The 24,712-nt window shown below is 32.3% G+C and overlaps 2 protein-coding genes across 2 annotated transcripts in view; one reads left to right on the top strand and one right to left on the bottom strand.

Annotated features, from left to right (window-relative positions):
• Positions 1-49: 49 nt before the first annotated feature.
• The window catches only part of LOC125821974 (zinc finger CCCH domain-containing protein 1-like), a 325,811-nt gene continuing 301,148 nt past the window's right edge, over positions 50-24,712 (top strand). Inside the window, exon 1 of the mRNA XM_049501337.1 lies at positions 50-53. The gene's annotated coding sequence lies outside the window, so the exon portion shown is untranslated. The remainder of the gene's footprint in view (positions 54-24,712) is intronic.
• Positions 1,342-11,551, bottom strand: LOC125821957 (lysine-specific demethylase JMJ25-like). Its single transcript, XM_049501313.1, has 14 exons — positions 10,538-11,551; positions 10,336-10,448; positions 9,191-9,290; positions 8,939-9,080; positions 8,249-8,312; positions 8,054-8,163; positions 7,446-7,933; positions 6,265-6,594; positions 5,646-6,041; positions 4,216-4,288; positions 4,061-4,146; positions 3,191-3,310; positions 1,850-1,911; positions 1,342-1,494 (listed from the first exon to the last, which is right to left on the bottom strand). The coding sequence occupies exons 1-14, from the start codon at positions 11,516-11,518 to the stop codon at positions 1,428-1,430; spliced, it is 3,132 nt and encodes a 1,043-aa protein (XP_049357270.1). The 5' UTR covers positions 11,519-11,551; the 3' UTR covers positions 1,342-1,427.

The raw sequence follows: 24,712 nt of genomic DNA, 5'->3' as shown, positions 1-24,712 counted from the left end.
GTGCATGAAAATTATTCTATAAAATCAGAAGATCTGATACGTTGTGAAATACTATTTTAATATTTCTTGGTCCCATGTGTTAATAAAGACTTTATATTATTTAATTTTTTGGCACTTTTAGATCCCACATGAGTGTCTGTGTAACTCATGCATATATGAATTATATTAATTGAATTGAATAATGTTCAATAGATATATGTTTTAAGTTGTATTTTTTTTTTTTGGAGAAATTAACTATGAACTAAATCACGTTGTATCTTCTGTTTTTTTTTTCAATTCTCTTGACTGACAATAGTCATAATTACATGTTCATATAACGTGAGATCACGACAAATATATATTGATCGACGAGTCTATATCTTTTAATCTCTTACTAATTATCAGTTAGAAAGTTTGTTTTGCTAGCTTAGTATTTATTATGTATTGGTGATTGCATCACTATTATCAGTCCACGGATTTATTTTTTAAATTTAGATGATTTGTTTTGATATAATATATCCCTATCATTTTATTATTTTTTAATCTCTGTATCAAATCAATATTGGACAACAATTATTGAACAGGGTATTATTATTACTGCTACTGTTATGTGATACTACTTACTTTTCAATCTTGACCAATGCTACTGGATTGAAAAAATATGATTGAGCAAAGTGCATGCGTATTTCAACAATAATTTCAATAGACTATCTTTTTCCACCATGTGGCACACATTTTCAGCTAAAGGAAATTTGTGATGCCAATCAATTGGGCAGGTTGTTGTCCATGTACATTGTGTTACACGAGGATTCACTCATTTCATGGCGTTCTAAGAAGCAAAGAGTTGTATCTCATTCATCATAGCCGAGTATAGGGCAATGGCATACATGACTAGTTGCAAATCTAGTCTGCCATGAGTGAACAAGAAAAACATAGACATTGATTACCATCACATTTTGCATCAAAGAGAAGAGTTTGAACAATATCATAAACAAAGGAGAACAGACGCATACTTTGTCCAAGCAGTGAACTAGTAGCAGAAATCACCCAATTGCCAACGGGGATTAGCTTAACAATAGGAGGGAGGTCGGACATGTTTGGTAGCACGTTTGTTTTGTGTACAAAATGAGAGGGTTAAGGCAAAACATCAATGAATTTAAAAGGAAACCCAATAAATCAGGTCCGCAAATGTTTTCAAAAGAAGACGTTAACCCTGTGAAACAAAAATCATTTCATATTACTGTACATCCCCAAGGTCTCTTAGTGGCTTCTAAGTTGGAGCTGTAAGATGCACCAGGGCTAATGTACATCCAAAGTTTTGGCTGATGACAGTCGAGATTAGATGATACAAAGGAGTCATTTGCGGCCCTCTTTTCATGATTACCAGATAGTCAGGTGGTTCACAAGCATATGTACAGTACAGCAACATAATGGAACTACTCCACCACCTATTTAGTTTGAACAGGATCGTGCTCACTACTTGAATGTGGTTGCTGCACCTGGGCTCTGTCATTACTGAGCAAATTTGGATAAATTCTATTAGAAGTGAGAAAAACAATCATATTTAGTAGAAGAGATGAACGCTCAAAATTTTCAGGACAAGAAGCAAATGCAACTTGGACTTCTTAGCAGATGCTAATCTAATAAAAGAGATTCCTATTTCGCCATATAACAGTCTATAACTGCAGAATTTATAAAGTAACATGCATATTAAAGAATTTGTACTAGTGCAAAGATTCGATATGGTAATGGTGTAGGAGGGAACAAAGAGAAGTTCAAATCTCAACAATAACTAATAACATAGAGAAGTAGCTAAATAGTTGTGCATTACTGAACTAACATAGGAAAGAAACTGAATTATTCCACTCACCATTCAAGGTCATTTAGATCAGCTACAGCCTTCTCCAGTGCATATAAAGCCATCTTCTTCACCTAATACAAACAGCAAAAATGAAAAGTTATACTCCCGTAGCCAATACGGAAACAAACTTCATAAACAAAAAGGAAGAATTATAAGTGACAAAATAAAAAGATATAAGTTGTACTTCACGTCCCCTTTTTTTTTTTTCAGTTTTGCTACTTCTCGATCAATTTGCCGCCTAATTTCACTTTACAATGTTCTTCTATGGTCAGGTCAGCAAACAGCAAAAAATTGTCCTACCCACTATCTTAATTTATATTTCAGTCTATTCTCATCTAGGCCGCATAACCTCTTCCATACAACTAAGACTAATAGATTGATTAGCTCAAGTACTACACATCTAAAGAGAATCAGTCTGCAAAATCTTTTATGTTCAGTAAAACAATGTAAGACAAATTGGACACAAGGAGAAGCTAACGAGAAAGAAACATAGTTACATTCCTACAATAACACCTAAATTATCGATTAGCTTGTGTATAAAACCTACTATGGCTAGTGAGGAAATGATTGACACATCCTCTTCTCCTACACATTGTCCTAGCCATAATGAAGGAAGAGTCACTAAGATCTTATCACTATTTTAAGCTACCTTAAATCATTTTAAGCATTAAACAATCTTTTCTAAATTTGTGTGTAAAACAAAATGTTGTTAAAAGAGGAGCTAACAGCAACAAACTTCGTTTATGAGATGTCATACGATCGCAGTATAGGAGAGGGCACATAGTCCACTTTAATAGAATAAGACAGCACTTCTACAAAATCATACCCCAGACGTGATTCTATATTCTAGTGAATCAAACTATACAAAAAGAAAAGGAGAAGGAGCAGAGGTGGGGATGGCAGAGCTTCTCATGGATTTCAACCGTACCAACAAAATTCCTATCATAGCTGATTAATGCATTCACAAACAGGACCAACATGGGCTTAAAGCCTTAAACAACTCGGAAAATTACAAGATCACAAATGAGTCCAGGATTTAAAGTGTCAAATCCCATGAGACCATCCATTCTTTTAAAGATGGAAATAAATCAAAAAACAGCTTGCAATTCCCTGTTTCGCATGTATGTACAGAATTCAAGTTTACAAGAAAGCACATATCACCAAAGATTTCCCCTTCTTTTTCGAATTTGTAATAACACTTGTTGAGCTGCCATGACTCCATTGAAGGAGTATCATATCAACAATCATTTCCTCAAGGTTTCTTGTCCATAACTCAAAATTTTAAGAGTTACTGAAGATCATAAACAGAAGTATTTAGCAATGTCTCTAGAATCAAGAAATAGATCTCACCTCCAACTTGTCCTCTTTAGCCCTGTGCTTTTGGGGAAGAATACGAAATTCCTCGGTCAAGCGAATGCACTCGCCCACATTTTCAGGTGAAACAAAATCGAGAGCAACCTTTATACAAGACTTTAATGCCAAAAAGAGAGACAGATGAGATAGAAGGGGAAAACAGAATCATGGTGTAGAATGAAGCAGGGAGACTTAAAAATTTATTCACATGTCCTCTAGTGTGTAATACCCAAGATCACAAAAAATTCACCATATCGCACTCCCTGCGCAACCTTCTAGTTGAAAATAGCAAGGAACAGTTCAGAGTTGTAACTCACAAGTTTTTGTAAGAGATCTATCATGGTAATATGCCCTTTTGATAGTTCAAGTAATGTAATGCAATTTGATTGCACAAGCAAAAAGTAGCCTAGAAAAATGAGCTACAAGAAACAATATCCGTAGCTGTTACTAGGTACATAACATTTGCTATGAACCAAGAGATGTGATGACTGTATGCAAGCTCCATCCTTGACATTTTGCATATAAAAGAAGGTTCCTACTCTAAAATTTCAAAGGAGATCAGAATTATAAGCAGACAGGTTAAGGTTCATGCAGCACGGACGTGCATGAAGATGAGGGGATAAACACAATATAGTTGTCTAGCGAAATCTATCATACCAAACCTATAGTGAACAGAAAAATTAATTTTCCGATCTTTTCTTATGCCTCAGGTTTATTTTCCCTTATTTCTTTGTGCATGACTGGACCTTTTTAACAGGTTGGGGGCAGCTGGCGAAGCAAGCAATATGGTACACGTGAACTCAACTTCTACAATTAGGTTCACGATTAAGAAGCATATGGCATAAAAGTAACAAAAGATTATTGTACCTTCAGATTTCTAACTTGATGGGGACACCCAGCAGGTATGAGAACTGCTTCTCCAAGTTTTTGCACAAACGTCCACGGTTCAATGCCTACAGTATAAAAATAAGTTACTAAGGTGAACACAAAATAAATGACATCTAAATAGGTATCACACTAACCAAACTCTTGCTTGACTTTCTTCTTGTGATACGTGGTTAAGTAGAAAACTTGATCATGAATTGGGTGAACAACCTACAAAGTTGAATTAGCAAAACAACAATCATTTACTATTAACATTTCAATTAGATAAAATCTTAAATAATTTGGCAGCATCAGAACGTGTGTGCTATTTAAGACAACAAATAGACCAGAGAACAGTTAAAAGAATTTGATAGACAGCAAAGTTCTTGCACCTACATACTGCAGTTTACAGGTTAATGAACAGCAAAGTAAGCAAGATAGCACAACTATCACCAGCCAACGTGCATTGCCATGGAACTTATGCTCCTAAGCTCTATAATTGTACTTTGTCTCCTGTTTTTTGATGAATGTTCATTTGTTTATATGATGGAGAAGAAAAACACTGCATATTTATCTATTTATTATAATTGTGGTGTCCAGACAAGCTTGCATGGACCTCGACTAATTCCACGAGATACATGTCCTCCCCACCCCCCACCAACATCAAGTCTCAAGTAACTTTGTCCACCAAGGCTAAAACAAATAGATAGGAAGAAATCACGTAGTGTTGTTGTCTCTATTGGGAATTGAACCTGAGACTCATGATTCTCAATCCACTTCATTGACCACTAGGTCACACCCTTGGGTGCAATCATTATACTCCATGTTGTATTTTGCTTGTGCCTCTCCCCAATGACAATCCTAAATAAGTAACTAAAGTTGAGTCAATATTGAAGTTCTTCACCATGTACAAGGGAAATTAAGAAGACTTTTTCTTTTTCTGTCCTATGCTAGTCCTTCCAAATTGTTCACATCTCCCACCAATCACATTTCTTTATTTATTCTCAGATTCAAGACAACTTTAAATAATGGCAATAAGCTCTTCAGATTTGAAGTCGGTTCCATCTCCACAAGGCACTTCACAAGTGTATCATCTGCATACCAGGTGAGATACCGGTACTTGTTCCCTATTTATTGCTGCATTGCCTTTTAGATACTCACCTGTTGCTGCTATATTCATCATCTTGCTAAGGGCTTCAATTACCAGTATGAAGCATGTTCCATAGACGATACCCATGTTGCAGCGAAAACACATGTTGGGTTCCCATGTGACCTATTTTGCTCTTTTGGTTTAATCCATACTACTTCATCTCTTTCTTTAAATGATAAGCTTCTCTCTGTCCAACAATTCAAATAAATGCAACTAAACGATACCATCAAATTGACAAGGCATCTTACAATTATCTATCCACTTTTTACATTACAAACTCCTATTTCACATTTCTCTACAAAACTATCAATAAATATTAATTCAAATTATTTACTCTAAATAATAGTGCAGCTCAAAGTAGGACACATTATGGATTGAAGGAATATATTCTTTTTTTCACACTTATGCATATTCTTCACATTAATGAGGGATATGCACCTGGTCCACCGGAGAACCAAGCGTATGCTTGAATTCCTTGTGGTGCTCTTTAAGATAATCCTCGAGCTTGGGAACATCCTGTCTCCTAAAGATATCCCAGACTGCACCACCATTTTCTTCCTCTGGTCCATCAAACTTGTTTTCAAGATCAACCACCTGATCAGAAGATAAACTGCCCTCCAATTGCACATTCCGGTCAGAGGAAAAAACATCACTTGCTTTTTCTTGTTTTGCAGATGCAAAATCACTCTTAAGAACTAGATGATCGCCTGTATCAGTAATATGTAATTCTTTTTGATCATCTGAATCAGAAGCTTTCTTTTTCTTCAGCTTATCAATTTTTGAAAGCTGCCACTCAGGAATAGTAACATCAGCAGTATGCATTAAAACATTCACCTGCAACATCAAGAAAATAGCAAGTTAATTTTTACAATTTAACTAATATTGGAAAATGGTGTGAAATTATATTAAAAAGGTATTTTTAAGTTCTTCGGAATTCACAAACAAATACCACCATGTTTAGGAAAAGGAAATCCCAAGGGTAATAAATGGCATCAAAGGTCAAGACCCAAGGGTAATTAATGCGCTGGAAACCAACTATTCAACTAATAATGCATACCGCATCAGACATATCACAATGAAGCTTTGTAACGGAATCTCCATGTCCAAGTTCTTCAGCAAATCCATATGCTATATATGTTTTTGGACCCAAATCTGGCTTCAGTATACCATTTGGAAGTTTGGAAGCAACATTAAGAATACCAGAAAGCGGATGTGTGTATTCTTTGTACGGCAAGGCTCTAATGAATTCTGCTCCATGGCGTGGCAACCGCTTCTCGAATTCTGTAGATGGGGGCCAGTCCTTAAGCTTAAGCATTTCGGGCCATGAATCTGAGTGTGCTCGACCTTCAAGATAACCCGTAAAAAATTGACGAATATTTATATCCACCTGAAAGACATAAAGATAAAAGAGAAGTTTATTTCAGCATTGACTGAAGACACATTTTAATCAGCTAGATTAGAGCCATGGTGATTCCGTCAACCAAGTATCATGAACCCCCTGAACCAACAATATCATATTTCAAGTGAGCCTAGCATAAATTCTCTGATAATCTTTTTATAGGTAGACCATGCAGTGGTATAGTTTCCAGTCTCTCCAACGAACATCTCCCTCCCTCCCATTTGATGCATTAACTCTCAATTTGGGACATCCCAAAATGTTAGATACTTAAATTTTGATATTACTGGTAGGCAATAAAAGGCTAGCAAACCGTATTTAAACATTTGATAAGATGCTCTTTCTGCTCTTACCATATGAATCTTTAGAGGTAACAACTTTTAATAATGGATCAATCCATTGATAATGAACTATTATCTCACCTCAAGTTTATACATATCAATTTCAGGCTTGAATTGGATCAGACAACAGCCAGGCTACGACATTTAAAAGCTACATAGTATTCTCTAAATATCATGAAAGGACACCTACTGCCAGACAGCACTGCACATCATAGCAATAACGCATGGCATATATGAGACTCTTCAAAGACCTCAAAAGTATACAACAAAAAGGATTACATGATTGTAACTGGGTTACTCACAGACAAGAAACTATCTCTCATAGAAAAAACTGCACTTGCACAATATAATGCTGTAATTCCAGACTACTCATTTTGGTTATGTCCTGCTTGAACTCTTAAAGTTTCGTAGATTAGCAGATTAAGCACTAGTTCTAACATAAGATAACGACTTCCAGTAGGACAATAAATAAAAGAGAAGGGACCATCGAAGTTGATGCACCTCACACCAATCAAGACAATCAACTGCTGTCACCACCAAATCTGATAAGCCCTCCTTGATTGCTATATTGCGGAACGCACGCCACATCACCATTGGCTCCCAGCTTAATCCAGATGTTAATTCAAGAACGTTGCTTACAATGACAGGTTCTCCCATTCTCCAATGTTTCTGGAAGTGTTCCAGGTGCCCTTCCTGTATGTCACTTGAAGGGCAGAACAAATAATTGTCATCAGAATCTGATCTGGAAGCTGCTTTTCTTCTATTTTTAGAGTTACAGGTACACTGTTCTTCAACAGAGAGGGTCTCACTGGCAAATGAATTTGCTTTGACTAAGTTTTCAACATCCCTCATTATTTGTTCAACCTGCTTTTCACCAAAGAGACACTTAAGCTCCAGGCGATTATTTCCACAGCCACCTCTTTCCTTTGGTGGGCAAGGTATTTCACCCGTTTCTTTTGATCTCCATTCAGGGAGCCTTTTATCTTCATCTGCACAATCATCATAATTGATCAAACTAGAAGTTTTACAAGGTGAACATGACACGAGATTTCCTCCTTGCAGGTAAAGTTTTCATCTATTATGAAACTAAACAAGTACCACTATCTCACCTTCTAGAAAACAACCTTCTCGAATTTCCTGACAGCAGGTCAGACAGAGATCATAAGAACAAGTTGAACAATTTCTATGAAGATCAGCAATGGAGGTATTGCAGTTGTTGCTGCCATGAAAGATAGCATATTAAGGCACTGGGAAAGACAACCAGAACAAAGGGAGAAATTCTGCAAGTCAAGAAAGGGGCATACCAATAAACACGCTCATCCTCATAAAGGACAGCTTTTGGTATTGTTAACTGTGTCAGTGTCAAACCTGCACCATAGCCACCACTTTAACTGAATAAATGGGTAACTACTTTGAAAAGTACGAAAATTCACCAGAAAATAGCAGCAGAATAGCGAGTTAAAACCAACACATCACAGGAAGTTCCGTACCTACAGTTACATCATGTAACTAAATCCACCCACGCTTAAGACCTCAAGGAAAGAGGTATTATGCTTTGTATCAAGCTGACTAAGACATATAAATGGAAGGAAATAACTTTCCAAGTAAGGTCGCATTCTATTGTAGTTATTACGAAGAAAAGTATCTCCTGCATTGGTTAGACACTGCACCCTATTTGAAAGGCTTCCCAACTATTTGGTAATAAATCAGACTCCTTAGAAAGGTGATAAGATTTAGTAAAGTAAATTCAAGTTACTGCCTAATGGACTTTGGTCTGGCCTCCTAATATTCCTTCAAGCTACAAATGCTTCCACAATAAGCATGATGGCAAAAAACTTGTGTACAAAGTTCAGCCCAAGAAGGAGCAAATAATACCTCAGAACAAAGGCATTGTGCACAGACAGCAGCAGATGGAAGGCAAAAGTCACAAAAGGGTACACATATATCCCCAGGAGACCATTTATGTACAGGAAAAAGAGTGGTATGCATAATACCTTTAATTGATGCCTCCATCTCCTTTTCAATGGTTTGATCATGGATAAATGTTTTCAAAAATGGGTAAAGTGCATCCACAAGATACTTCAAGCAATTAATTTTTTTGTTGTTTTCCTGTGGTATTCCTAAATATTTTTGTTCCTGTAATATAAGGAGAAGATAATGCATCAGCATTCCGCAATCACACTTCACAAGCCTGAGGTGTGTAGCAGAAAGTGGAATGTAGTAATATATATGTGGCAAAATCTAACCTTAGGAATAATGGTTTTGCGTAAACAATCTTTGCAATTGCAGTTCCCACGACAAACGGGGCATTCCTCAGCAATTGCTTCCTCTGACAGATGAGGGTACCTACATTCGTGTTCGAAAGAAATATGTTTGCAGATAGATCATTAACCAATAGAATAAACATATGTGTGTGGGCCGGTTTGCTACTAGATTAGCTAACAGATTCTACATTCAGATGGGGGCTTGTTCAGCAGTACTTCTTTTGTTATTAATTACAGTTTCAAACTAAAAGAGGCCCCTGACTAGCTTTACCTAATTTAAATAAATAAATTCATAATGTACTCAATGGCAGGGAGATGAGAAAACATTTGAAATAGCAGCTGCTAACAAGTCTAATCCATCTTTCAAGCTAGTCAGTAGGAGGTGGATTCAAGAATAGATAACTCCAATAGCACCATAGGTGAAAAGATAATTAATTGGCATTCTACTAAGCATTTCTCCACATGCATCCCCCCTCAGTAAACACTAAAATATCCGGTAAATGGAACAGCTGATTATCTGGCCAGTTTGGTCATTCAGCTGGGAAATATATTCGTTATTTGTGGATCAACCTCCACTAGGTATAGCCCTGTGCTTTACCAAACATCTGAGACGTGTAGCCTTGTAAAAGATAAAGTGACATATTAAACCCTGCATCCCACACCACAATGCTAATGTGGCATGGATATTAATATGGTTATGTTGTGCATAAACAATAGCACTACTTAGAAGGAAGTGCATCTAAAACCCAGAATAACACCAACTTAATGACAGCAGAAGACTCATATCACCAAAAAATTGATCTGTCTAATCATTAGAAACACAGAGTAAGGTAAAATGTTGTAATCTTCCATGTGTAACTTGCACCTTTGAAACGTGTGTTATTATCAGGTATTCTTATTCCATGTAACCCACCAAACCAAAGCTCAAACACGCACTAGTAAGAAATACGGAACATAAGCCATTAAAAAGGAACACATTTCTCCTGTTATATCAATCTACAAGTATGTTGTTCAAGTGAAATATGAGATGACACCAAAAAGAAGCTTCTTTGACTTTAAAAAGAACAGATTGCAGTAGCCAAGAATAGTGAGAGACCCTCAAAAGGTAAAACCAACAAAACTATTACCATCTTTCAATACATGGGCTACAATAGCGTTTACCGCATCTTTTTCCACACCTAGCAACCTTTCGATCACTTTTCATGCACTGATGGCACATCTGGCAATCATCATATGGGTCCTGCTTAGTAAAATGATGTCAGGTTACGCTCAGTAATTACAGCCTACAACAGAAAAATTAAATATCTGGAGTAGAGCAAATGAACTAACATCAGTACTGAAATGCCTTCTCCTTGGGGCAGCCTTCTTGTTAGTTACTTCACCATTCTTCTTGTCCTTTGGATTTGTGCAATCATTTTGGTCATTATCATTCTGCTTTTCCAAAGCAACTTTCACTTTTTTCTTCTCTGGTAATTTCCTATCGCTTCTCTTAAGTAAAGACTCATTTTCAACACCTTTTGCAATAGGTTCCGGCGATTTGGCTGAATGTTTCCTCCTTGAATCATAAACATTACCACCATCATTCTCCTCATCACTTTGAATACTCTTCCCATTTAACCTTGATTTCTTAAAATCACATCCAACCCCTTTCTTCACCACTCTACTAACCCTCCTCTCACCATTCCCATGTTCTTCATCCTCTGGTGAAATCATTTTTATTCCTTTCATTTTATCCTTCCCCTTCGAAGAAGATTCAGTCCTGGCACACTTATCAGAAGATTTGATAAAATTAGAACAAGCTTTCTCCTCATTGCCACGCTTTTTCTTTACCCGAAACCCTTCATTGTTCATATATTTCTTCTTGTCACCCTCACCCCCTACTACTTTCATTGGATCACCTAAACTAACAGTCTCATCCTCCTTCCTACCCTCTCCCTTTCTCCTGATTTTCGTCCCAGGAAAACGAGGTTTCCTCACAGGCTTATCGTCTTCTGGTTCACTTAAATCATCAGCCTTCTCACCAGAATCACTCGTGTCGCTCCTCGCAACGTATCTTCTTCGCCGTTTCTTCTCCGGTTCCTCCCCTCTCCTTTCCGTCCTCTTGACGACAGAAACACTTGCGTCACGTGACTTAACACTAGCGGATGATATCTTTCTCCTGTGTAAATGCTGCTCACACATGGATTTACCTTCGACCTTAAAACCTTTGCATCTCCATTGCTTACCATCTGATCTTTTGCAACGGAGATCATCCGGCGGTACCGAGGACTGTTGCTTGCCGTCGCCGTCGCCATGATTCCGCTGTCTCATTGATCTCCGTTGTGGTTTTTTAGGTTTGTTGAAAATGAGTTTAGTTTTTTAGAGGGAAAAGTGAAAAAGGGAACGGTTCAATATTTGTTTTATTTCTTGGTTTTCGTGTGTAGTGGGGATTTACAAAGAGAACATTCTTTAAAAGTAAGGTTTTGGAATTCCGTGACTCCCTCCATCTATTTTTCAGACACACCTCTTATAAAGATGAGAAGTACTACTATAACATACTCCCTCCGTCCCTATTTACTTGTCCATATTTTCTTTTTTAGTTGTTCCTATTTAGTTGTCCATTTTGACAAATCAAGAAAGGACAACAAATTTTTTCCTATTATACCCTTATTTACACTTCTTGAAAATTGTAAAAGTGTATGTTGTTTCCCTCCAATTTATTTCACTTGAATTCAAATAAGTAGTTGTAATTTTGAAGTGAAAAGTTGTCATAAGGGTAAAATTGTAACTTCACTGTGCTAATCATTGTTGTCTTAATCTGTGTGTCATTTCTAAAGTGGACAACTAAAAAGGGACAGAGGGAGTATGTAACATATCGAGGATGTATCTAAGTTTTACTAGTTAAATTGTTAAATATTTTTTTTGGATGTTAATAATTTAAAGATGAAATTAATAATTTGTGTATGTTTTCAATACATCTCTCAATAATAAATAGAAGAGTAATTTTTACTATATCACTCATATATTAATTATAAGTCATCTAAATATTTAAAAATAAATAGTATTTAATAGCAAGAATAAAATAGATAAATTATTTTTTATTTTTCAAACAAAATAAATAAAATTAAATAATTATCTTTAATGTACTCACTTCGTCCCATATTAGTTGATCACTTTCTTTTTTGAATGCATATTAATAATGGTGGAACTTTCGCAAATAGCCATTGTAATAAACATAATTATGCTTCATAACTATAGTTTGCATATTTACAGACTATAACTACAGTTTAAGTTGTCTTGTTTGTATAATTCGCGGATTTGTATAATTCACGGGTACATTTGTATAATTCAGTTATTTTTGTATAAACTCGAAATAACAAGTTTATACAATTACAAACATCAGAAGTGTAAATAGTTATACAAATTATATTATACGAATTCTGAATTATACAAAAGTTATACAAATTATATTATACAAATTCTGAATTATACAAAACTAATTAGCTGAACTGCGTAATTATAGATAAAAGTAGGTCGTGAATTGTAATTAAGGCAAACTATAACTATGTTGACTAATTAACTAATATATGTTTATTTATACACGTAATTTTTCCTTAATAAATCATAAACAAGAAGATAATTTTACTTAACTTCTTGAAATTTTTTTAAAAAATTTACAAACAAATGTGAACACTTTAAAAAAGAATTAACTGTCTGGATAATATAGAAAAAAAAATTAATGCCATCTTAATATAGTAAGGTGATCAAACTATAATTGTGGTATACTTTATTAATAAAATATAATTTAAATTCATTAATATTAAAAATAAAATAAAATGGAGGAAAGAGTTCCATTATTAAAGTCAAATGAGACATGCAGAGGAGAAACGATCGATGTTCAAAGTTGAGGAAAGAGTGATTATTTATGTAACTATACATATACTTAGATATGATATTTGGTATTTTTGTATGCTTTTTAAGTTAAAAAAATTATTAAACGATATATCATATACTATATTAAATATAATAATATCAAAATTATGGTATCAGAAATTTGAAATAGTATGATAATTTGGTATATATCATATCATGCCTACCACTAACTCAAACAAAATTTAAAAAGTTTTTTTTTCAAATTAATTTATGGATATATAGTGATCAAATAATATAGAACGGAGAAAGTATTAAACAAATAAAATGACAGAAAAAAGTACAATTATTAATCACTTTTTCTAAGATATGATGCTACAGACCTTATAATGGCTTTTCCTAGGTTTCTGATTTTACGTTAACTTGGAAAAGAACTCTATATACCTACCTAGCACATCTCTCAAGGATCAAATCCTTATTGAACCAATATGGATTGTGAATGAAATAGTGGGATTATTTTATTTTTAATTAAAGAGTTATTTAAAAAGAAACAATATTTTGACTCATTTAATAATAATAATAATAATAGAAATATTTTTGGATCCAAATTTTAGTGATAGGAATATTTTTTGATTAATTATTAATGAAAGGGATATCTTAAAACCAAATTATTAAGGTAAGATATTTTTATTTAATTTTACATAATTTATACCTCCCAGAATTATATTAAAAGTCAAACTTCTCCATCAACATTGAAAATTTATTAATCTTTCCCTCTTATTCTACATATATAAATTATAATGTCTACTTTGAGTACTTTTTCTTTAATTATTTTCTCGTTTACCTATATTTTTTGTTGTGGTTTACCTTATTATAAGAAGTATAATTTAAATCCATTAAAATTAAAAATAGAACAACCATTTTATAAATTTATCACGTAATCTACGTTTTTTTATGATTTTATTTTGATATAACGTTCATCATATATATATATATATAAGTTACATTTTGTTACTAAGGAGCCTTAAATTCACACAAGATTAAAAAAAACATATTTAAGATTAAACTTGTGAGTTAAAAGTATACTGTGTACCCTTTTATCACTATAATAATCAATAATGACATCTTTCTTTATATTAAAAGGAGTTTTAACAATTTATACATAACTAAAAAGTTCATTTTTTTTTTACTACATTTCATCAAATTTTATTTCATTGCAAGAAGATTCAATTGAACAATTTTGTCTTCCTTTGGCTTCGTCCCTAATCTTTTATTCTTTTTTATGTAAATAAGCTTTTATATATACTTCGATTGTTATTAATGAAAACAAAAATTAAAATTCATAATATAAATAGATAGTGTTTGGGAGTTTATGTTCGATACTATTTTTTATTTTGTAAACGAGACTTAGGTATATAGGTAAGTATAATGCATATATTAGAAAAGAAAAAAATTATATAATCATATTAAAAAGGCAAAAATATTTTTTTAAACAAATAAAAATAAGTGTGGTAAATATTGATATAAAGGTTAAAATAGACATTTTAAAAAGTCAAATGAGAAATGGAAAGGAGAATGATCATAGTTGAGAGTTGAGGAAAGAGTTTATTTTTTAAAGTAAAATTACGATCATGTATCCTTTAAATTTAAAATAATTATTGCCGGTATACAAGGTAAATTCAAATCTATGTCAAGAGCCGACGAAAAAATTTTAGTCATAGATTGTGTCAGCAATTTTTTTAGAGAAAATTTTACATATAGCAAATAAAAAATTGCTAATTGTATGCTATAGCAAACTTGGTAAAATTGCAGTCCGTAGCAAAATTATAGTTTGCTATAAACTTTTCTTTCTGTATATTCGCTTGTCAATTTTTAATTTTTTTATACATTTTGATAGTTTAAAAAAGAAAAGGGTGTTAATTTCGGTTAGAAAAAAAAGGAAAAAAATCACTGAAGTCACGCACGTTCTGTTCCATTCGAATTCCCTTCCTTCTTCGTCGTCTTCAACAGTAAGAACTCCATTGTAACTCAATTCAGAAAATTGATCAAGCAATTGACGGTACTACACAAACAATCGAGATCATTGGACTGTAGAGATAGCAATAGGAGGTAATTTCATGACGAAAACATACTCTGATTTTGCTTTTTTAGGTCGAAGATGGTGTTCAACATGTATTCAAAATCAGATTTCCTTTTTAACTATCATCAATTTAAGTTGAATGTATATTGAGAGGTGTATATTTTGTTCGAAATAGAGTTTAACAATCTACAATAATTTGTGATCTGGAAATTTTCTGGATGAACTTGTTGATTATTTTGAATTTGTGATCGGAGATTCGCTTATTTCACAGTAATATTTGTGTTCGAATTTGTATATTTGCTTAGAGTTTATACGTATAGGTTTTCAGATATGATTCAGTAAGATATGTATAATACATATATGAAACTATTATGTGTATGTTTTATACAGTTATCTTCATCATAACACTGCACTTGTATGAAATTATATAATTGTGTATAAAGTTATAATTTGTGTATATAATTGTTTATATATAAATGTATATGCTGAATGTGTATATAAACGTTTATATGAGTATGTAATTGGAATATGTATATATGTGAATAACTGAAGTTGCTAGAATTTGTATAAATATACATTATGTTTGTTGTTGAAATTCTTAATAGTATAAATGTATATGTATATATAACTTTTTTTTTATACAGAAATTTTGAAAAATGGCTTCATTAGCTATTTTGGTTATGCATTCCGGTAGATGGGACAATGACAATTGTTACGTTGATTATACAATTGAGGGGGTGATTTTTAAAGAAAGTTCATCGTATAGGGAGTTGTATAATGTTATTGCAATGCAACTCGGTGTTGATACAAATTTGATTAAGCTGAAACTTGAGTATAGGGTTAAAGAAAGCAAAACGCCAATGTTGATTCACAATGACATGGGTGTTAGAGTGTATATCATGCTTAAAAAGTCTGCAGATGACTTCAACAAGTATCCAATTTGTATAAGCAAAATGGATAATAGTAGCAATATCACTGAACTGCGTGAAAGTTCAAATCAGGAGAATGATATGGTTACATCAATTTGTAATGATGGTATTGCTGATTTTGAGACTATGCATATGTCAATTGGTGAATTGGTGAATTGGTAGAGCCGCTTTGTGTCTTGGGGTCAGAGAGCTGCGATGGAGTCATTTCAGATCCTTGTAATAAAAGGAAGAGAATAACGTGAATTTTTTTTTTTACTTATACAATTTGGTGGGGCCATTAAATAGCAAACTGACGGAAACTTTGCTCCTTAAAGGAAATAAATGAAACGGTAGCTACTGTATTTATTTTACATTAAAAGTTTGCCATTATGTACAATTATCCCATTTTTTTATATGCGAATCAATCATCAAGTTCATTTTTAAAAAGTTATTTTTAAAAAAAAATTCGAGTTACTCTAAAATGTACAATTTAGTCGGTTATAGTAAGACGACCAACCATTCTTTGTACGCAACATACATTACTATGTCAGACAAATATGTATAAGTGAAACCGTTAACCTCTTATTATAATTGGTTAAATCACACGCTTTAGAGTAACTCATACAGGTTAAGAAGTATCTTTCTTCAAATTGACCTGATGAACAGTTTATGGATATATAATAAACATGTCTCTTTTATACTCAAAATATTTTTTGTCGGTATACAAGGCAAGTTTGATTCTATACGTCAAATGTCGACAAAATGTTGTTAGTCATTGATTATGTTTGCAACTGTTTATATGTAAATCAATCATCATGATAATTCAAAAAAGTTTTATTTTTTTAAAACTTTTTTCGAGTTATTCTAAAATGGACAATTTAGTCGGTTATAGTACGGAGGCAATCATTCTCCATACGCATCACACATTACGATGTTAAATAACGGTGTAAATAATGATATAAATAATGATGTATACGTTGAACGATTAGTCTTTTATTATAACTAATTAAATCATACGCTTTTAAGTAACTCATTTAAGTTAGAAAATTGACTTTTTTCAAATTAACCTAATGAACAGATTAGAATAAATAGATAATTTGTTTCATTTCAAATTCAATATATTACTATTGTTGTATGTGTATAAGATAAGTTCTTCTATGTTTAAATGTAGTTGAAGTGGGACATTTTTATTTTATTGCTTATGTGAAAAGGGATTAAAAAAAATATTTTTAAACTATGTAAAATTTAACAAAAATATCATATGTTAGAAATTTAATAAAATATATTTATTGTCAATAGTTTGGTTTAAAATATCTGCATTATTACTAACTAGGTCAAAATGATTTTTTGTAATAAACATATTGTTTTTAAATTTTAAAAAATTGTTCAAAAAACTTCTTTAACTATAAAAATGTAGAAAATAATTTTCTCCCTTTTAATGTAGATTTATCGATTAAAATAGAATAATTGTACTTTTCTTAACTAATAATATATTTCATACATGTAAAATCATAGTAACTCATCATTAATTTTTATTTAGACAAAAACTGATATTATAAAAAGTGATTTCTTTTTTATATTATTCATGGACATTTTTCTTTTTGTTATCCTTTTTTTATTGCTTTTAAAATTTTTGATGGACATTTTTCTTTCTTCCCTTTCAACTATGTGGTTTTTCACTTATTTGGGGATTTAAGTGGTTTGTGCAAAGTGTTAGGTGTTTTACAGTGAGAATTGACCCGATTAAATAATAATTTAAGCATTTTAGGCCAAATTATTAACAAAAAGACATTTTGAACCAAACTATGAACATAATAAATTTTAATTCGATTTTGCTTAGTGTAAAATTATTTGTTCTCCTTTTCCATTGCTTTTAAACTTATTCATAGACATTTTTCTTTCCTCCCTTTCAACTATGTGGTTGTTCACTTGTTTGGGGATTTAAGTGGTTTGTGCAAAGTATGAAGTGTTCTATAGTGAGAATTGACCTAATTAAATAATAATTTAAGCATTTTAGGCCAAATTATTAAAAAAAGACATTTTTGAACCAAATTATGAACAAAATAAATTTTAATTCGATTTGACTTAGTGTAAAATTATTTGTTATCCTTTTCCATTGCTTTTAAAATTATTCATGGTTATTTTCTTTCCTTCCTTTCAACTCTATGATTGTTCACTTGTTTGGTGATTTAAGTGGTTTGTGCAAAGTGTCAAGTGTTCTACGGTGAGAATTGACCAAATTAAATATTAATATGATCAATTTAGGCCAAATTCTTAACAAAAAGAAAACTCATTTTTGAACCAAACTATGAACAAAATAAAATTTTATTCGATTTTGCTTAGTGTAAAATTATTTGCTATCCTTTTTCATTGCTTTTAAAATTATTCATGGACATTTTTCTTTCCTCCCCTTCAGCTCTATGGTTGTTCACCTGTTTGGGAATTTAAGTTGTTTGTGCAAAGTGTCAAGTGTTCTACGGTGAGAATTGACCTAATTAAATAATAATATAAGCATTTTAGGCAAAATTATTAACAAAAGGACATTTTGAACCAAACTATGAACATAATAAATTTTGATTCGATTTCGCCTAGTGTAAAATTATTTGTTATCCTTTTACATTGCTTTTACAATTATTCATAGACATTTTTATTTCCTCCCTTTCAATTCCATGGTTTTTCACTTGTTTGGGGATTTAAGTGGTTTGTGCAAAGTGTCAAGTGTTCTACAGTGAGAATTGACCTGATTAAATAATAATATAAACATTTTAGGCCAAATTATTAACAAAAAGACATTTTGAACCAAACTATGAACATAATAAATTTTAATTCGATTTTGCTTAGGTAAAATTATTTGTTATTCTTTTCCATTGCTTTTAAAATTATTCGTGGTCATTTTTTCTTTCCTCCCTTTCAACTATGTGGTTGTTCACTTATTTGGGGATTTAAGTGGTTTGTGTAAATTGTCAAGTGTTCTAAAGTGAGATTTGATCCAATTAAATAATAATAATATAAGCATTTTAGGCCAAATTATTAACAAAAATGACAATTTTGAAGTAAACTATAAACATAATAAAGTATTTATTCGATTTTGCTTAGTGTAAAATTATTTGTTATCCTTTTCCATTGCTTTTACAATTATTCATAGAAATTTTTCTTTCCTCCCTTTCGACTATGTGGTTGTTCACTTGTTTGGGGATTTAAATGGTTTGTGTAAATTGTCAAGTGTTCTAAAGTGGGATTTGACCCAATTAAATAAAAATATAAGCATTTTAGGTCAAATTATTAACAAAAAAGACATTTTTGAAGTAAACTATAAACATAATAAAGTATTTATTCGATTTTACTTAGCGTAAAATTATTTGTTATCCTTTTCCATTGCTTTTAAAATTATTCATAGACATTTTTCTTTCCTCCCTTTCGACTATGTGGTTGTTCGCTTGTTTGGGGATTTAAGTGGGTTGTGTAAATTGTCAAGTGTTCTACGGTTAGAATTGACCCAACTAAATAATAATATGAGCATTTCAGGCCAAATTATTAACAAAAAAGACATTTTTGAACTAAACTGTGAACATAATAAAGTATTTATTCAATTTTGCATAGGGTAAAATTATTTGTTATCCTTTTCCATTGCTTTTATAATTATTCAGGGACATTTTTCTTTCCATCCTTTCAATTCCGTGGTTGTTCACTTGTTTGGGGATTAAGTGAGAATCGACAAGGAAAAACGTTTTAATTTTTACTACAAATAGTAGTCTAGTGAAGAAGTTACATTACAAATTGTCTTCATTTGGAGTACAATAAATGACATCTAAAAAGAGAAAATAATAATAAATATTTAGACATGTTTCCTAAGAAGAAGTTTGGCTTCTTTTTCTCTCTTTTGCAATATGCCTTGTTTTAGTTGCACAACTTGCAAGGCAACAATTTGTTCGGTCAAACTAAAACAGTAGTAGTTGTAATTGTAATTTACTTGAAAGATTGATTTTCTTTTCTTATTAATTAAGTAGAAGTAATAATTAAAAGGGGGAAAAGATATTAATACATTTTAACATTAAATATGGACAATGTACACCCTCAATATCATAAACACACTTGTTTGAGTCAACTAAAAATGAAATTTGTTTTTAATTATAAAAGATCTATTCAAAGATCACGCATAATTTTGATCGTTTTTAAAAAGGCTCTTCTCAGCTATAAAAGGACACAACTATGTGACTCTCTAACACATCAATTTTCAATTGAGTTATTAGAGAGAAACATTTCTCCACTATAAGTCACTGAAGTCTCTCCCTCCCCCTCCCCCCCCCCCCTCCTTCTTTCAATGGATTGGCCTGAAAGAAACATTTCTCAGATCCAATTTACCTTGCTCATGCTCCTTCAGTCGTAACTACGACGTCTAGCTCACTTTGTTGAGATACCAATTGAAATCGGGAGATACCAACTGGACTCAACTCATATCACAAGCGACAACTCGGACGAAAGGAGAAAAGAAACGAAACGACTTTCTAGAATGCTTCAAAGCTTCCTAAAGATTAGATGTGGACGTCAACACACCAATCTGCATGAGTCTATTCCATATTTTTCTCTTGTACGGGGAGATCGATAATCTGGGCTCTTATACCAACTTGTCATGACCCAATCCCACCGGGCCGTGCGGGCACATACTCTAACACCTAAGTAGGAGAACCCTCGATTTCCAGCGATTTAAAACATGTGAAAGATTAAAGAAAAACTGAAATAAAAGAAAATTCCCAAAAGATTTTATAATAAAGATATTACACGACTCGAGTCAAGTCTTGTAAAGTAATTAACACCCCAGGGATCTAGTTTAAACAGGCACAAGAGCTTCTAAGTTTACAATACACAAACACAATAACAAGGACACAGCTCCCACCGTGCGGAAAGATAAATAGAAGATGTTGGAGATCTCTTCGTCTTATCCTAATGAAGCATCACTGACCCTGCATCCAGACTATGCCAAAAAAGCATAGCAAGAGTAGTATCAGTACAAAACCACACGTACTGATATGCATCATCGGTCAACTCGACGCCGACCGCATAATACAGGAAACCAACTAGTGAAAACATGCCATAACACCCATCGTTTCTCCAACTTTATCTTTTTTTCTGATACCTCAGAACTACACTAGTACCCTTGCTACTAACTTTCGTCTCGCGTCAACCTACTTACTAGATTCTTGATCATAGCTTAAACATTCTAACTTATAAAAGAGTCCACACATACCACTACCCATATTTCGACTACTGCTCTCGACATACCCTTGCTTTTTCCAAGTCACAACTCATCCCTTGACCACATGGCACACTACGTCCAAGCTTCCTAATGATTCACCACGAATCTCTTTCCCAAGGTATAAGATATGCCTATGTATTTATCTCCACACACTACCCTCACTTATCAACTTTTCTCAACAATAATAATACAACCAACCTTCTACCTATACAATAGCAACTCTTGGACCGTTGGCCCTTACTTACCGCATCACATCCCAATTTGAGCTTAACTCTTTCGAAATCATTCAACAAACAAGACACATACCCGGTTTACTCAACATAACGAAGTAATCATATATAGGTTACCATAAAATGTATCAAGTCAGGAACAATGTATCATTTTACAATCCCAACAATACACACATATCACAAGTCAATGGTCCTCTAACGGAACCCAAACCCAAACTGTTAGTGTACTGGTATATGATACCCGATTCAATATTTATGTCGAAACGTGGCAACCGATCTCATATTTATGACGGAACATGGCAACCGATCCAAGTTAGTGTGTCGGAACGCAACACCCGATCCATTCAACAAGCCACAATCAAAATCACAAGTATATTCCCAACATCATACAATCAAGTCATGATTCATGGTATACAAAAGTTCATCTATCCTCCTTTACAATTAGTGTGATCAATGATGCAATATTCGCATACACATATGCGTCATAATTAAGCCATAACAAACATATATCACACAATCATGAAATCACAACCATCACCTAACCCTAACCCTAGGGCGAGTTTTTTTTTTGTTTTTCTTAATGATACACATCCTACACAACTGCTAGAATCACAAACATAATCATCCCTTAATTTGGTGCATGAATTCTACTAACATGTTGCGTTATACTACGCAACGAACATATAGTTATAACTACTCAATTAATAATCCTACCCTACTTGGGCGCCAAGCATTCGCAGAGGATTATAGATGAATCTCTGGTTTTCGGACGATGGGACGGTGATCTTGACCACAAATCCGCAATCTATCGATCTCCTCACGCTATAAATCTCCTTCTCCTTCTTTCCCATGCTTAAGGCAATTTTTGGAGGGTTTCTGAGGTGATTTGAGTCTAAATTAGGTGTTTTAGGAAGAAGAAGAAAATAGAATTTCGTGTTATTTACATTCTATCTCGCCTATCCCGCTCTGGCTACAGCTTACCCCGCCGTGGCGCCGCCACCCTAGCGGCATTTGGCCCGCCCTGGCGGGACAGTGGCCTAGTAATTTCCCGAAGTTTTTGTTTTTCCTAATTAACGACGGTTCGGATCGTTACAATCTTTTCCATCAACATTGAAATTTTATTTATCTTTCCCTCTTATTCTACATACATAAATTATAATGTCTACTTTTATTACTTTTTCTTTAATTATATATGTTGATTATTTTCTAGTTTACCTATAATTTTTGTTGTGGTATACCTTATTATAAGAAGTATGATTTAAATCCATTAAAATTAAAAAAAAAATAGAACAACCATTTTATAAATTTATCACATAATCTACCTATTTTTATGATTTTTTATTTTGATATAACGTTCATCATATATATATATATATATATATATATATATATATATAAGTTACATTTTGTTAGTGAGGACTAAAGAGCCTTAAATTCACACAAGATTAAAAAGAAAACATATTTAAGATTAAACTTGTGTGTTAAAAGTATATATTGTACCCTTTTATCACTATAATAATTAATAATGACATCTTTCTTTATATTAAAAGCAGTTTTAACAATTTATACATAACCAAAAAGTTCTTTTTTTTAAACTATATTTGCTCAAATCTTATTTCATTGCAAGAAGATTCAATTAAACAATTTTGTCTCCCTTTGGCTTCGTCCCTGATCTTTTATTCTTTATTATGTAATTAAACTTTTATATATACTTCGAAAGTTATTAATGAAAATAAAATTAAAATTCATAATATAAATAGATAGTGTTTTGGGAGTTTATGTTTGATACTATTTTTTATTTTGTAAATGAGACTTAGGTATGTACGTGAATATAATGCATATATTAGAAAACAAAACAAAATATATCATCATATTAAAAAGGCAAAATATATTTTTTGTAAAATAAAAATAAGTTAGGTAAATATTGATATAGAGGTTAAAATAGACATTTTAAAAAGTCAAATGTGAAATGGGGAGGAGAATGATCATTGTTGAGAGTTGAGGAAAGAGTTTAATTTTTGAAGTAAAATTATGAGCGTGTATCTTTTAAATTCAAAATAATTATCGTCGGTATTCAAGGTAAATTCAATTCTATATGTCAAGTACCGACAAAAAAAATTTAGTCATTGATTGTGTCAACAATTTTTTATATGTTAATTAATCATCAAGTTAATTTTTAAAAAGTTTTTTTTTTCTTTTCAAATTACTCTAAAATGTACAATTTAGTCGGTTATAGTAAGTTGACTAACCATTCTCGGTACACAACACACATTACTATGTCAGACAAATATATATACATGAAACAATTAACTTTTTATTATAATTGGTTAAATCACACGCTTTAGAGTAACTCATACAAGTTAAAAAACATATTTCTTCAAATTGACCTGATGAACAGTGTATGGATATATAATAAACATGTCTCTTTTATACTCAAAATATTTTTTGTCGGCATACAAGGCAAGTTTGATTATACGTCAAATGTCGACAAAATGTTGTTAGTCATTGATTATGTCCGCAACTGTTTATATGTAAATCAATTATCATGATAATTCAAAAATGTTTTTTTTTCTTTTTCGAGTTATTCTAAAACAGACAATTTAGTTGGTTATATTACGGAGGCAATCATTCTCCGTACGCATCACACATTACGATGTTAAATAACGGTGTAAACGATGATTTAAATAATAATTTATACGTGGAACGATTAGTCTTTTATTATAACTAATTATATCATACGCCTTTGAGTAATTCATACAAGTTAAAATTTGACTTTTTTCAAATTAATCTGATGAACAGTTTATGAATATATAGTTTTCCTGTCTCTATTCATATTCAATATATTACTATTGTTGTATGTGTATAAGGTAAGTTCTTCTATGATTAAATGTAGTTGAAGCTGAACAATTTTATTTTATTGCTTATGTGAAAAGGGGTAATTAAACTATGTAAAATTTAACAAAAATATCATATGTTAGTAGTTTACTAAAATATATTTGTTGTTAATAGTTTGGTTTAAAATATCCGCATTATTCCTAACTAGGTCAAAATGATTTTTTGTAATAAACATATTGTTTTTAAATTTTAAAAAAAAATTCAGAAAACTTCTTTAACTAAAAATGTAAAAAATAATTTCCCCCCTTTTAATGTAGATTTATCGATTAAAATAGAATAATTGTACTC

The sequence above is a fragment of the Solanum verrucosum genome, unplaced genomic scaffold, assembly GCF_900185275.1.
Source record: "Solanum verrucosum unplaced genomic scaffold, falcon-dt-bn FXZP01000103.1, whole genome shotgun sequence".
NCBI lineage: Eukaryota > Viridiplantae > Streptophyta > Magnoliopsida > Solanales > Solanaceae > Solanum > Solanum verrucosum.
The sequence above is the reverse complement of the archived record's forward strand: the minus strand, read 5'-3'. Positions and strand labels throughout refer to the sequence as shown.